Source organism: Ovis aries, chromosome 14 (genome assembly GCF_016772045.2).
Source record: "Ovis aries strain OAR_USU_Benz2616 breed Rambouillet chromosome 14, ARS-UI_Ramb_v3.0, whole genome shotgun sequence".
In the NCBI taxonomy this organism is placed as follows: Eukaryota; Metazoa; Chordata; class Mammalia; order Artiodactyla; family Bovidae; genus Ovis; species Ovis aries.
Genome location: NC_056067.1, coordinates 55,321,143 through 55,333,421, shown reverse-complemented (window position 1 = coordinate 55,333,421; position 12,279 = coordinate 55,321,143). Strand labels below are relative to the sequence as shown.

Here is a 12,279-nt window from a genome sequence, read left to right as displayed (position 1 = left end):
GTCTTTTTTGTGTGTGGGATTAGTAAGTACAGAATATTAGCCACTGGTCACCAGGGAAGTCCTCTGTGTGAATTGAAATGAGTGAACTGTAGCTTTATAAAACTTTAAAAATGGAAGGAAGGAGGGGGGAGGCAGGAAGGAAGGGAGGAGGCTGGGGTAGATTGGATGGCAATGATAGGCTCAGAGTACCAAGATACCACATGTGGATTATCTATTATTGTGGTGTGTGTAACAAACCACCCAAAAACTGTGTGACTGAAAACAACAAAGACCATTCATTTTGCTCACAAGGCTACAAGCTGGGCAGGGCGGGACAGGGGGGTGGGCGGGGAGAAGACTTATCTGTGCTACAGTGGGTAGCCTAGCTGGGGCAGGAGGATGTGCTTCTAAGATGGCTCACTCACGTGGCTGCAGGCTGATGCTGCTGATTAGCTGCAAGTTTAGTGACCTAGGGTCCTTTCTACATGGGCCTTGTCATCTGGCCTGCACAAGTTTCCCAAGGAAAAGAATGGGGTGGAAGCTTGCCTTGATCTAACCTCTAAAATCACATAGCACCTGTTCCAAGGATGATGATTGCAGCTTTCCCTTTTTTTTTTTTTGGCTGCCATGCAGTTTGTGAGATATCAGGTCCTCTCCCAGGGACTGGAAGGACTGGGTCACTGTTAGGACCATCAGGGAATTCCCTATGACAGTAGTTTTAGAGAGATGAATATGGAGCCAGGAATGAAACTCTTCCCTGAAAGACTGGGAGTGGCCAGAAGGGGGAAGGATGAGTTTTTAGGGAAGGCTGGAGAAAGGTGTCCATGGATAGCATGAATGTCAGAGGAGCTGAGAAAGGGAGAATTTTCTGGAAGTGAAAGAAGAAGAATTTTCTGGAGGTGAAAGAAAGAGTGAGCCCACCTCCAGGCTCAGTAGTGGGAGGGTGTAAGAGATATGGTTATAGAAAGGAGAAAGGATCTGTTCATACCAAATGTTCAGAAACCCACAAAGAGGCTTCTGTGAGTTCTGAGAAAGAGGAGAAGAAAAGAGAGAAAAGACCAGAGAGAAGGGAAAAGGCCAGAGAGATGGAGGGGGCAGCGGGGAGAGAGATTCAGTCACCGGAAGGGTCAAAGACCATGAAAGAAAGGGACATAGACACACAGAGAGGGACACAAACTCAGACGGATGGTGACAATATCGCAGAATCTGTGGACAAAAGATCCTGATGCTGGGAAAGATTGAGGGCGGGAGGAGAAGGGGACGACAGAGGATAAGATGGTTGGGTGGTATCACCGACTCAATGGACATGGGTTTGGGTGGACTCTCGGAGTTGGTAATGGACAGGGACGCCTGGCGTGCTGCGGTTCATGGGGTCGCAAAGAGCTGGACACGACTGAGCGACTGAACTGAACTGTAGACGGGAAGAGGGCCAAAATTCCTAGGGAGCTAAAACCTTTAATGGCTCTCTCCTCTCCCCCAGCAGAGGGCGCCCGGGGACTCATTCCCAGGAGTCTGGGCGTCCAATCCCCACTGCTTCCCTCCAAGCTCAACCGATGGGGCTATTTTTACCCGGTGTCATAGGACACCGGTGGCTGGAAGGCCATCGTCGGTCTGTCCTTTGGTCCCTTCGAGTGACCCTGAGGCATCTCCCCAGCCCACCCCCCACCTGTTCCTGGCAGGCCCGGCCTCCTTTTGCAGTATTCAGGGCCCCAGCTCAGGCCTTGCTGGGGCTCAGAAAGTCTGGCAGAGAAGCCAGGTGGAGACCCGGGGGTGGGGGTGGGAGAGGAGAGCGAGGGGATCCGGTGTGGGGGGCTCACGCTCATGAGCAGCTGCTGGAGCGTCCCCAGGATGGGGCAACCACCAGGACAGTGGCCGAGCCAACCTAGAGTGATGGTCGGAGAGAGATTCAGAGGTATGACTCCAGAGAGGCTCAGTGGTCCAGAGGCCCCGAGAGAGAGACTTGCAGTAATCCAGAGACACAGGGAAAGAAAGCTAGCTGAAAGGGAGCCCCAGAGAATCCCAGGGACAGAGACACAGCGAGCTAAGAGATAATAAGAGAGAAGAGAGCCGGAGAGACAAGAAGCAGAGAGACCTAGGCAGAGATGGAAGACAGAAACCAAGAGAAACAAGACATAAAGAGGGAGTGATGTCTCTCTTCAGAATCAAACTGAAGACGGAGATTCAGAGAGACCAAGACACAGAGACTGCCAGGAATCCCCAGGCACAGGTGACTCTAGAACGGCAAAAACCCAGGGAAAAATGACCCAGAGACATACTCAGAGATACATCCTTGAGATCAGAGAGACCCAAAGCGATGACATAGCCAGAAGCAGAGACATACAAAAGAATGAGAGATAGAAATTTGTGACTCCCACAGAGGGGCTCAGATGCTCATTTAAAAAACAGATGACACACACACACACGGAAACCCGGAGGGCCGCAGAACAGAGGTCTCAGGAGATGGAGAGACGGGGAGAAAGGGGCCCCGAAGGCGGAATGAACCCGGAGAAACCCCAGCGCGGCGGCAGCCAGGCGGAAGGGAGGGCGCCCCGGCAGAGGGCGCGCGGCCGCCCTCTGCCCCGCCGGGGTCACGGCGCCCCCTCCCCCGCGCCTTGGCCGCGCGGCCGGGCTATTTTTACGCGTGGACACCGGACACCAGGCTGGGGAGGCGGCTGCGGCGGCCGAGGCGGGGCCGGGCCGGGCCGGGTCGGGCGTCGGGGCCACACGTCCGTCCGCGGGTCGCCGGGGCTGCGCGCGCCATGGAGCCCGGGTGCCCGCCGCCCTGCGGCTGCTGCGAGCGGGTGGTGCTCAACGTGGCCGGGCTGCGGTTCGAGACCCGGGCCCGCACGCTGGGCCGCTTCCCGGACACGCTGCTCGGGGACCCGGTGCGCCGCAGCCGCTTCTACGACGGCGCGCGCCGCGAGTACTTCTTCGATCGGCATCGGCCCAGCTTCGACGCAGTCCTCTACTACTACCAGTCGGGCGGGCGGCTGCGGCGGCCGGCGCACGTGCCGCTCGACGTCTTCCTGGAGGAGGTGGCCTTCTACGGGCTGGGCGGCGCAGCACTAGCGCGCCTGCGCGAGGATGAGGGCTGCCCCTTGCCGACCGAGCGCCCCCTGCCCCGCCACGCCTTCGCGCGCCAACTCTGGCTGCTCTTTGAGTTCCCCGAGAGCTCGCAGGCGGCGCGCGTGCTCGCCGTCGTCTCAGTGCTTGTCATCCTCGTCTCCATCGTCGTCTTCTGCCTCGAGACGCTACCCGACTTTCGCGACGACCGCTACAGCCCGGGGCTTGCGGCGGTGGCCGCCTCTGGCCCGGTAAGGGGGCGGGGCCTGAGTGTGGCGGGGCGGGGTTTGGGAGGAGGTGGGTCGCGTCCACGGGGTCCTGGCCAATCATAAGGTGGGGTAAGGGGCATTGGGAGGCGGGGCTTCTCAGGAAGGTGGGGCCTGGCTGTGCGTGGGCAGGGTATTGGGGTTGGAAAACCAAACGAATCAGAATTGGGGGCGAGGGGCTGTGCGTGCTAAATTGCTTCAGTCGTGTCCTACTCTTTGCCACCCTATGGACCGTAGCCAGCCAGGCTCCTCTGTCCGTGGGATTTCCCAGGCAAGAATACTGGAGTGGGTTGCCATTTCCTTCTGCAGAAGATCTTCCCCACCCTTGGATAGACCCTCTGTCTCTTAAGTCTCCTGCACTGGGAGGCAGGTTCTTTACCGCTAGCGCCACCTGGGAAGCTGTGAGAGGGGGAGCAAGCCAGGGACAGCGCCCGACTAGGGGATTCTATCATTAAAATCTGGGCTGGGGAAGGGAAATGTATATAGCTTAATGGGGAGGGACCTGAGGATATGAATAGGAGGATCTGCCTTATCAGAAGGTGAGAGTTGAGGTAGGTGAGAAACCCGGCCTGTGGAGGGCAGGAGGAAAGGTGTATTAAGAAATCAAAACTGAAGGGTAAGGAGAAACTGAAAAGTCGGCCGTCTGTGCGGCTGGCAGTAACCAATGGGAAGGATGGACTGCAGGCACTGAGGGCTGGGATCTGAAGAAAGCCACCTAGGGAGATGGCGATAGAGGGGTGGGGCCTGAGGGCTGGGGTAAGAGGCCTCCATCGTAAAGAAAGTTGAAATGAAGTTAGTGAGAGGAGGAGCCCGGGTTTTGGCATTAAAGATAAGGTCTTTAACAATCACGGTCTGGGCTGAGTTTGGAGAGGGCGAGGCATAAGGGAGTGAGGCCAGAACTGGGACTCTCCCCATCTGGAAATTCAACGCTGTGGGCGGGATTTCGGAAGGGACGAGGTTGAGCTCCACTCTAGCATCGTTTCAGGGGACCCTGCCAATGAAGGATCAGGGATCCAAAAGTCAGCCTTACAGGGATGATCCCTGGGGTCCTGGTAGGAAGGCTCTGCCAACTGGGTCAGCGGGGTTCTGGAGACAGCGGCTATTGGCCAATTTGTAAAGAAGTAGTTGAATATTTAACCCGCAAATAATGGCCATTCCAGTGTGTCCCAGCCCTGGCATGGTCCTTCCTGAATCCTTTCCTCCCTGCAGTTCCCGGCTCGGCTGAACGGCTCCAGCCCAGTGCCTGGACCCCCGCCTCGCTTGCCCTTCGATGACCCGTTCTTTGTGGTGGAGACTCTGTGCATCTGTTGGTTCTCCTTCGAACTGCTGGTGCGCCTGGCGGCCTGCCCAAGCAAGACAGCCTTCTTCAAGAATGTGATGAACCTCATCGATTTCGTGGCCATCCTACCCTACTTTGTGGCACTGGGTACCGAGCTGGCCCGGCAGCGGGGAGTGGGCCAGCCAGCCATGTCGCTGGCCATCCTGCGAGTCATCCGACTGGTACGCGTCTTCCGCATCTTCAAGCTCTCCAGGCACTCAAAGGGCCTGCAGATCTTGGGCCAGACCTTAAGGGCCTCCATGCGCGAGCTAGGCCTCCTCATCTTCTTCCTCTTCATTGGTGTGGTCCTCTTCTCCAGCGCAGTCTATTTTGCCGAGGTGGATCGGGCCGACTCCCATTTCACCAGCATCCCTGAATCCTTCTGGTGGGCGGTGGTCACTATGACCACAGTTGGCTATGGAGACATGGCACCCGTCACTGTGGGTGGCAAGATAGTTGGCTCTCTGTGCGCCATCGCCGGCGTGCTGACCATTTCCCTACCTGTGCCAGTCATTGTCTCCAACTTCAGCTACTTTTACCACCGGGAGACAGATGATGAAGAGGCTGGGATGTACAGCCACGTGGACACGCAGCCCTGTGGCCCCTTGGAGGGCAAGGTCAATGGGGGGTTGGTGGATCCAGAGGTGTCTGAGCTGCCACCTCCACTCTGGGCCCCCCCTGGGAAACACATGGTCACCGAAGTGTGAGGGACAGTTGAGGTCTGCAGGACCTCACATTTCCTTGGAGGGAGGGCGGGAAGGGAGGAGGGAAAAGTTAGGGGGAGGGTATTGTTTCTAGGATGAACTAAGTTACGTGGTAATGAACTGGGGAACACTAAGTCTTATTGGGTCTTGAGTTGTGGATTGGTAGCTCCTGTGGGTACCTCCTGCGGTGACAGTGAATGGCAATGGGTTATACTGAGTTGAGATGGAGGCTCCATTGGTTTGTACTGCACTCGGTTGTACAATGCTTGTGGAGCCTTTTGGGGTAGTGTTGAGATAGGTTTGGTCACATAGTTTTGTGAGTTTCTTGCTTCCATGTTGGGTTGGGAGTCTTGTCCAACAGCATTGTGCAGGGTTCTGTGGTTTTATGAGTCCCCTGGGGCCATGTTGGATCAAGTAAGGTGGTCACCCATGGCATTGTTGGGACTGATTGTGTGTTCATGCATGGTGTTGTCGAGTTGAGTTGAGACATTGGAAACTGAGTGGCTCTGTGATTCTTCTAGGGCCATGTTATTTTAGGTTCTGTGAACTTGTGAGCCAAATACGAAGAGTCAAGTGATAGAATGTGAGCTTTCTAGGTCATATGAGGTCAAGTTGGGTTGGAATGTAAATGCGTAGGAGTGTTTCAGGGTTCTGTCATGTTGAATTGCATAGCGTTATGTGGCTAGAAATTTTCCAGGGCAACATTAAGTTGGATCATAATGAGTTGTATAATCATGTGAGTCTCATAGGGCTGGTTCACTTGGGATGTAAAACTGAGTTGAGTTACATCAAGGTGTGTTCGCTGAGTCCTGTAGGAATATTGGGTTGAGTTGCAGTGTATGTATGAGGTCTATAGGGCCATGTTGGTTTGCTTGCATTTAGTGGACCTAGGGATAATAGCACTAGGAAGTAATCATGTGTCAAGGAGCAAATGTAGTGTGTGGACTCTAGGAGACCAACTGAACTGGTTTGCTCAGTGTCATCACTATAAGGAGGGGCAGGGCTGGTTTCTGTATCTAGATTCAGTTGGTCATGCAGAGGGCTTCTGGGTGAACTAGCAAGATGTAGGTACCCCTTCCGTTTACCACACACCTGCCTTGTTTTGCCATTCAAACCAACCCCTTCTTTATCTGTCTTCCCCTAGAGTTTTGCTTTCAGGCATGGAGATCAGAGCCACAAGGGAAGGGAAAAGGGGTAGAAACTGTACTCTGTTCAGACCTGATTGGGGGATAGAAACCCAGAGGAGGGGGATAGAGAGCTGGGGAGGTATAGAGACCTAGAGAGAGAAAGAGAAATCCAAAGAGGGGAAAAAAGATCCTGAGAGAGGGAAGACAGGGACCCAGAGGGGGCGGGTGTCAGGCATCCAGAATGAGAGGGACAGAAATCTAGAATTGGAAAAGAGGCCAGAGCACCCCAGAGAAAGAGAACCAAAAAGGAAAAAGGCAGAAAAAGTCAGTGCCCCTGAACCCAAGAGATATGCAGCCATGGAATCTCACAAAGATCCCCAATTGGGTACGCCACCCCTCCCGCGGTTCAAGAAGTGTATCAGACAAACTGCAGGGCCCGCTTTATTTCCCTGGGGAGAAACCAGCATCTCAAAGCATGGGAGGGGCTTCCCGAGGTCGTGTGGAATGTTCCAGTTGGGGCGGGGGGCAGGACTTGTGGCCAGCTGCCTGACCCCACGTGTGCCCATCAGCCTGCTGATCAGCACCGGAGCTTAACAGCTTCATTCCTCACAAATGAGGAAACTGAGGCTCAGAGGGGAGGCGGTTACCCAAGGTCAGAGATCTTTCAGTACTAAAAGGGCATTTGGAGGAGGAGGAGGACGGTGAAATCACTAACACATATAGGGCTTCCTATGTGCCAGGTACTTGTATTAATTCAAAGTACTTGTATTAATTTATTAAAATCCATCCAGTGGTTTACAGAGACTTCTTGTTGTTATTTTTAGCTAGAGACACCCCCCACCCCTTTCTTTTTTGTTCAAATGAAATCTTACTTAGCACCAGTGTGACACATCAGAGTGTTTGAACTGGTCTGAGGGGAACCTACCCTTTATGGAATCTCTCTTGGTAACGCGGTCTGCAGCTAACAAATTCAGTTTGGAAACCCCCGATTTACTCCAACCACCTTTTTACACAGAGAGATAGAAGAAGGTACAGATTGTGGGAAGCGTTTGATAAAGGTCGAAAATAATGTAACCTTTAAATAATTTAACACTTCTCTCTGAAAGGGAGGGAAAGGCACGTTTGGAGACAGAAATGGAGACAGACACAACCCCCCCCCCACACACACACACACACACATCGCAGTGACACACACAAGACAGAGTCTGGGAGGCAGGCACAGAGCCCAGCACAGGGACCCAAAGAGGACAAGACATATGAACAGTGGACAGAGACACCCAAGGGGAGAAGGGAGAGGAGGAGAGAAGAGGGCAGCGCCCTGGGAGAGGGTAAGAGACAAGGAGAGGGGGCAAAGACCCAGAGAAGGGGGCAGAGATCCAGAGGAGAGGGACAGGGGACACAGATGGGACAGGGACCCAGACAGAGGGAGATAGAGACCCGGAAAGTCTCTATCTCACCCCTACTACCCCATAGGAGAATGGAAGTTCCATAGACTTCTTCTGGTAGGGGGTGGGGCAGGTAGGATACTTAGGGATGGGGGAAGCCTGGAGAGGTCTGGGAAGTGACTCCAGTGGACGCTTCTGTGGGCAGGGCCCCTCCCCCATCCCAATAAACAACCGCAGCCACCTTGGCCCGGGATGGGGAGCAGAGAGGGGAACACCCTAATCCGGGGACACCCTTCCTGCCACCTTGCCATGCTATATTTAGGCTGACGGAGGGGTATGGGATGACCCCTGCCCACCCCACCCACCAAGGCGAGTGTCAGTTTTCCTTCTGAAAATAGCTCCAGGGGAGGGGTGAAGCAGTTAAGTCTGTCCCGGGGACTCTCAGCTCCTGTCTGAGTCTCCATCTGTCTTGAGGTCTCTCTTCCTCTGGGCTTCTCTCCCCTTCCTCAATGTGTCTGTCCCCTCTCCTGGTCTCTGCCTTCTCTCTGGGTGGGTATCTCCCTCTTTCTCTAGGAGTCTGTTCCCTTTTCTTCTCCCCATCTCCCTTCATCTGTCACTATTCACTTTCTCCAGGCAGGTCATTCTGTTCCCAAACCATATCTTTGTCTCCGAGTCCTAGAATACCTTGAATTTCTCTTATCTGAAACTCAGGACAAGACCCTCTCCCCAGTCCCCACCCAGGAAATTCCAGCAGAGAGGACTTATGTGGGAGAGACCCCCGCATCTACCGTCTCCCCGGGGCCTCGGGGCCTTATCACTCCGCGAGCCCAGCTGGTTAATGTCTGGCCTGGAGCTCCTGGGAGACTCGGAGATGAGAGCAGAGGGTGGGAATCTGCCCGGGGATTGACACTAAACTGGCTAGAGAACGCAAAGGAATCTCAGGCCCAGACTCCTGGGTCTGCGGAGGAGGGGGCTTGGGGTCTGGACTCCTGGGTCTGAAGGAGGAGGGGGCTTGGGGTCTGGACTCCTGGGTCTGCGGGGGGAGGGGGCTGGAGCTGAGGAAGAAGGACTGGGTTGGGGGGAGTCCTAAGGAGGAGGAAGCTTGGGGGCCCAAACTCCCGGCGTCTGCGGGAGGAGGGGCTGGGGGTCCGGACTCCCGTGTCCGCGGGGAGGAGGGGGCTGCGGACCCGGACTCCCGAGTTTGAAGGGAGGGAGGTGGGGGCTGGCGCCTGGCCTCCTGGGACTGAGGCGGGCTGAGCGAGCCAGGCCGGGCTTCCGAGGTCTCGGCACGCGTGTGGAAGGCGGGATCCCCCGGCCCCTCCTCCGCCGTCGGGCGCCGCCCCGCCCCCGCCCCCGACCCGGGCCCTCCGGGGCGTGTGCAGCGAGGAGCCGGCGGGCGAGCGGGCGTCCCTACAGCCAGCGAGCAGGAGGAGGAGCCGCCGCCGCGCCGGAGACGGCCGGGGGAGCCGAGGAGGGCGCCCCAGGTAAGCGCCTCCGCGCCTCCTCCCCCGGGATTCCGGCGTCCGGGTCGCCCGGCCCCCGGGTAGGGAGGGACGGGGGCGGGGCCGGCAGGGGCGGGGCTTGGCGGAGGAAACTGAGGCAGGAGGGAAGCGTCTGAGACGGACAGTCCGCGACCCCCGGAGCGGTCTCAGGAGTCCCGACCCCCAGGCTTAAACTTCCCGGGAGAGGAGGGGCCGGGGAGCCCGCGCTTCTGAGTGCCTGGGAAGGATGGGCTTGGACCCCAGAACTCTCGGGTCTGAAGGAGGACGGCACTGGGAGTCCGGACTTCTGGGTCGGAGGGAGGAGGGGTTTGGGGCGCCTGACTCCTGCATCTGCGGGCCGGAGCTGGTGACCTGGGTTCCTGAAGGAGGAGAGAGCTGGGGAGCGGGGCTTTGGGGTCTGAGCGAGGAGGGAGCAGGAGCCTGGACTCCTGCAAAGGATGGGGTGGGGGAGGTGGGCCGCCGGCCCCCACGACTCCAGGTCTGACGGAGAAGGCACCTGGGAACCAGGACTCCTGGTCTGAGGGAGGAAGCAGCTGGGAACTCACGCTCCCGGCTCTGGTTGGGTCAGCATGTACTCCTCTTCACACTTTCCCCTTCTCGTTTCCCTATCTCCCAGCCAGGGCAGGCAGCCACTCCAGGTATGTGCAGTAGAAGTCTTGGACGGGCCCTGGCCTGTCCTGTGAGCGGAGAACATTCCAGGAAGCAGCCAGGGGGACCCAGGGCTTCTTAAGTGTGGGCCCTCGGGGACCTGGGTGTCCAGGCCAGCCCCGCCCCCGCCCCATCTGTGAGATGAATGGGCCGAGGAGGATGTAATCTTTTCCAGCCTCCTTCATCCTCAGCCTCTCCCCTCCCCTCCCCTCCCCTCTCCTCCCCCCATCTGCTTTCCATCCAGGAGCTATCACCTGGGCAGAGCAGGGGCCTCTGGGAGGGGCTGCAGCCTTGACTCTCGGTCCCCTACACTTTCAGAGGAACACTGAGAAGCGGAGTGTTCAGGGGTTCAGGCCCCCTCCCCCACCTGCCTCTCTAACCTGCCTGTTCCCTTCTTCCCCTAGGTGGTTGCCCCCTCCCTCTCCTGAGATGTCACGAAGGAGGGGGCCACCTGTGTCCCCAACAGGGGCCCCCCGGAGCCTGGGGGCCCCCAGCCCCGGAGCTCGGAGGTGGAGGAGGTGCTGACAGGTCCGGTAACCACCCACTGCTTCTCAGTCCTTTCCCAGAACCCACAGGCTTCCAGAATGTTCTAGAGAAACTTCAGCATCTATGCCCCCACCAGCATCTCCCAGCCCTGGCCCAATTTCATGGATAGGGAAACCGAAGCCTCACCTGGGAGGAAGTGTCTTACCTTCTTACAGGCAGTTTTAAGCTGAACTTGGGTCTCCCTGGAATTCCAGGGCATGACTGTTCTCAGAAATTTTGGAACTTCAAGCCTCATCCAGGCTGCAGGACTTAGGGTTCCTTGGGGTTATGGAGGCAAAATGGCAGAGTGGAGTTGCTGGGACATGTTTGGAGTCCCACCTCTGGCATTTGCTGGCTGTGTGACCTGGTACAAGTTACTAACCTCTCTGAGCCTGTATTTCCCCCTTTATTGGCTATTATTACTAAAGAAGAATAATTATGATTAATCTAGAGGTTGGGCATTATCAAAGTCCTAAAATATAGGGGTCCTCCAAGCTTCTAGAACCTGTGGTTCTGTCATGCAGATGTCCCTGGAGTTGCCATGTGTCCCCCCACGAAGTTATCATCCTAATTCTAGCTTCCCTCTGTCTATCCTTAGGTGTTCAGCGAGATGCTCCCCCACCCCTCAGGCTCCCTCCCCATCCTCCTGCTTTTCCTCCTCCCCAGTGTCCCGATGGAGCCCCACCCCCCACCCTCACCCCTGCCCCCATTTCCAGCCCCTGAGTGGGACCTCTTGTCCCCCCGGGTGGCCCTGTCCAGGGGTACCCCCACGGGGCCCCCTCTGCTCTTTCTGCTGGAGTCTGGGGCCTTTGGGGAGCCAGCCAGCAGCCCAGCTAACCGCAGTCGGCGAGGGGTGAGCGAGACAGCACCAGCCAGTCGCCGTGGAGAGCTGGCCGTGTGTGATGCAGTCAGCGGCTGGGTGACAGACCGCCGGACTGCTGTGGACCTGCGTGGGCGCGAGGTGGAGGTGCTGGGCGAGGTGCCTGCAGCTGGCGGCAGTCCCCTGCGCCAGTACTTCTTTGAAACCCGCTGCAAGGCTGCCAGTGCTGGGGAAGGTGGCCCTGGTGGGGGTGGAGGAGGCTGCCGGGGTGTGGACCGGAGGCACTGGGTGTCTGAGTGTAAGGCCAAGCAGTCCTATGTGCGGGCATTGACGACTGATGCCCAGGGCCGTGTGGGCTGGCGATGGATTCGAATTGACACCGCCTGTGTCTGCACGCTCCTCAGCCGGACTGGCCGGGCCTGAGACCCAGGCCCAGGAACTGGGCAGGTAGAGGAAGAAGGAACTGGATGCTGAAGGACCTCAGGAGTAGCCTGGTTGCTCTAGGCCTCAGTCTGGGAACTTGTCAAATGGTCACACAAAATCACAATGCTCCGGTTTTGAGAGCTCATTCTGGGAAAGACAGATGATGAAACCAAATGGGGTTTTGAAGGATGAATAGGAGTTCTCCTGGATGAACTTGAGGGTAAAACGAAGATGATGATGATGATAGCCAATATTTCCTGAGTGCCTACTGTTTATGAACTCTAATACAACTTGTCAGATCAACTCTGGTGGATTTGACCATTGGAGTTCCTCAGCTTCTAAGCTGCTGACCATGTGATCTCAAAGGACATCACTTTGCTCATCCTGAAGAGAGTGACAAGGAGGGGATACTTAGGGGGGATTATAAAACTGGGGGGATTATAAAAACTGGAATAAGTAGGCAACTAGTTGGGAGCTGGGGTTCAAATAAGAAACCTTATTTGGTCAGAGGGGGCAAAT

The 12,279-nt window shown here is 56.6% G+C and overlaps 2 protein-coding genes across 2 annotated transcripts; both read left to right on the top strand.

Moving 5' to 3' along the window:
- Positions 1 to 2,641: 2,641 nt before the first annotated feature.
- Positions 2,642 to 7,261, top strand: KCNA7 (potassium voltage-gated channel subfamily A member 7). Its single transcript, XM_027978596.2, has 2 exons — positions 2,642 to 3,293; positions 4,518 to 7,261. The coding sequence occupies exons 1-2, from the start codon at positions 2,739 to 2,741 to the stop codon at positions 5,331 to 5,333; spliced, it is 1,371 nt and encodes a 456-aa protein (XP_027834397.1). The 5' UTR covers positions 2,642 to 2,738; the 3' UTR covers positions 5,334 to 7,261.
- A 2,006-nt stretch (positions 7,262 to 9,267) lies between these two features.
- On the top strand, positions 9,268 to 12,063 carry NTF4 (neurotrophin 4). Its single transcript, XM_027978595.3, has 3 exons — positions 9,268 to 9,326; positions 10,397 to 10,520; positions 11,116 to 12,063. Exon 3 carries the CDS (start codon positions 11,128 to 11,130, stop codon positions 11,758 to 11,760), a length of 633 nt encoding a protein of 210 aa, XP_027834396.2. The 5' UTR covers positions 9,268 to 9,326; positions 10,397 to 10,520; positions 11,116 to 11,127; the 3' UTR covers positions 11,761 to 12,063.
- Positions 12,064 to 12,279: the final 216 nt, after the last annotated feature.

What these genes read in the sequence shown, in the direction of transcription:
- KCNA7 (XM_027978596.2), top strand. Translation starts at nt 2,739, where the DNA reads ATGGAGCCCGGGTGCCCGCCGCCCTGCGGCTGCTGCGAGCGGGTGGTG. An exon ending in CGGTGGCCGCCTCTGGCCCG is followed by an intron (nt 3,294 to 4,517) that starts GTAAGGGGGCGG and finishes TCCTCCCTGCAG; the next exon opens with TTCCCGGCTCGGCTGAACGG.
- NTF4 (XM_027978595.3), top strand. Translation starts at nt 11,128, where the DNA reads ATGCTCCCCCACCCCTCAGGCTCCCTCCCCATCCTCCTGCTTTTCCTC.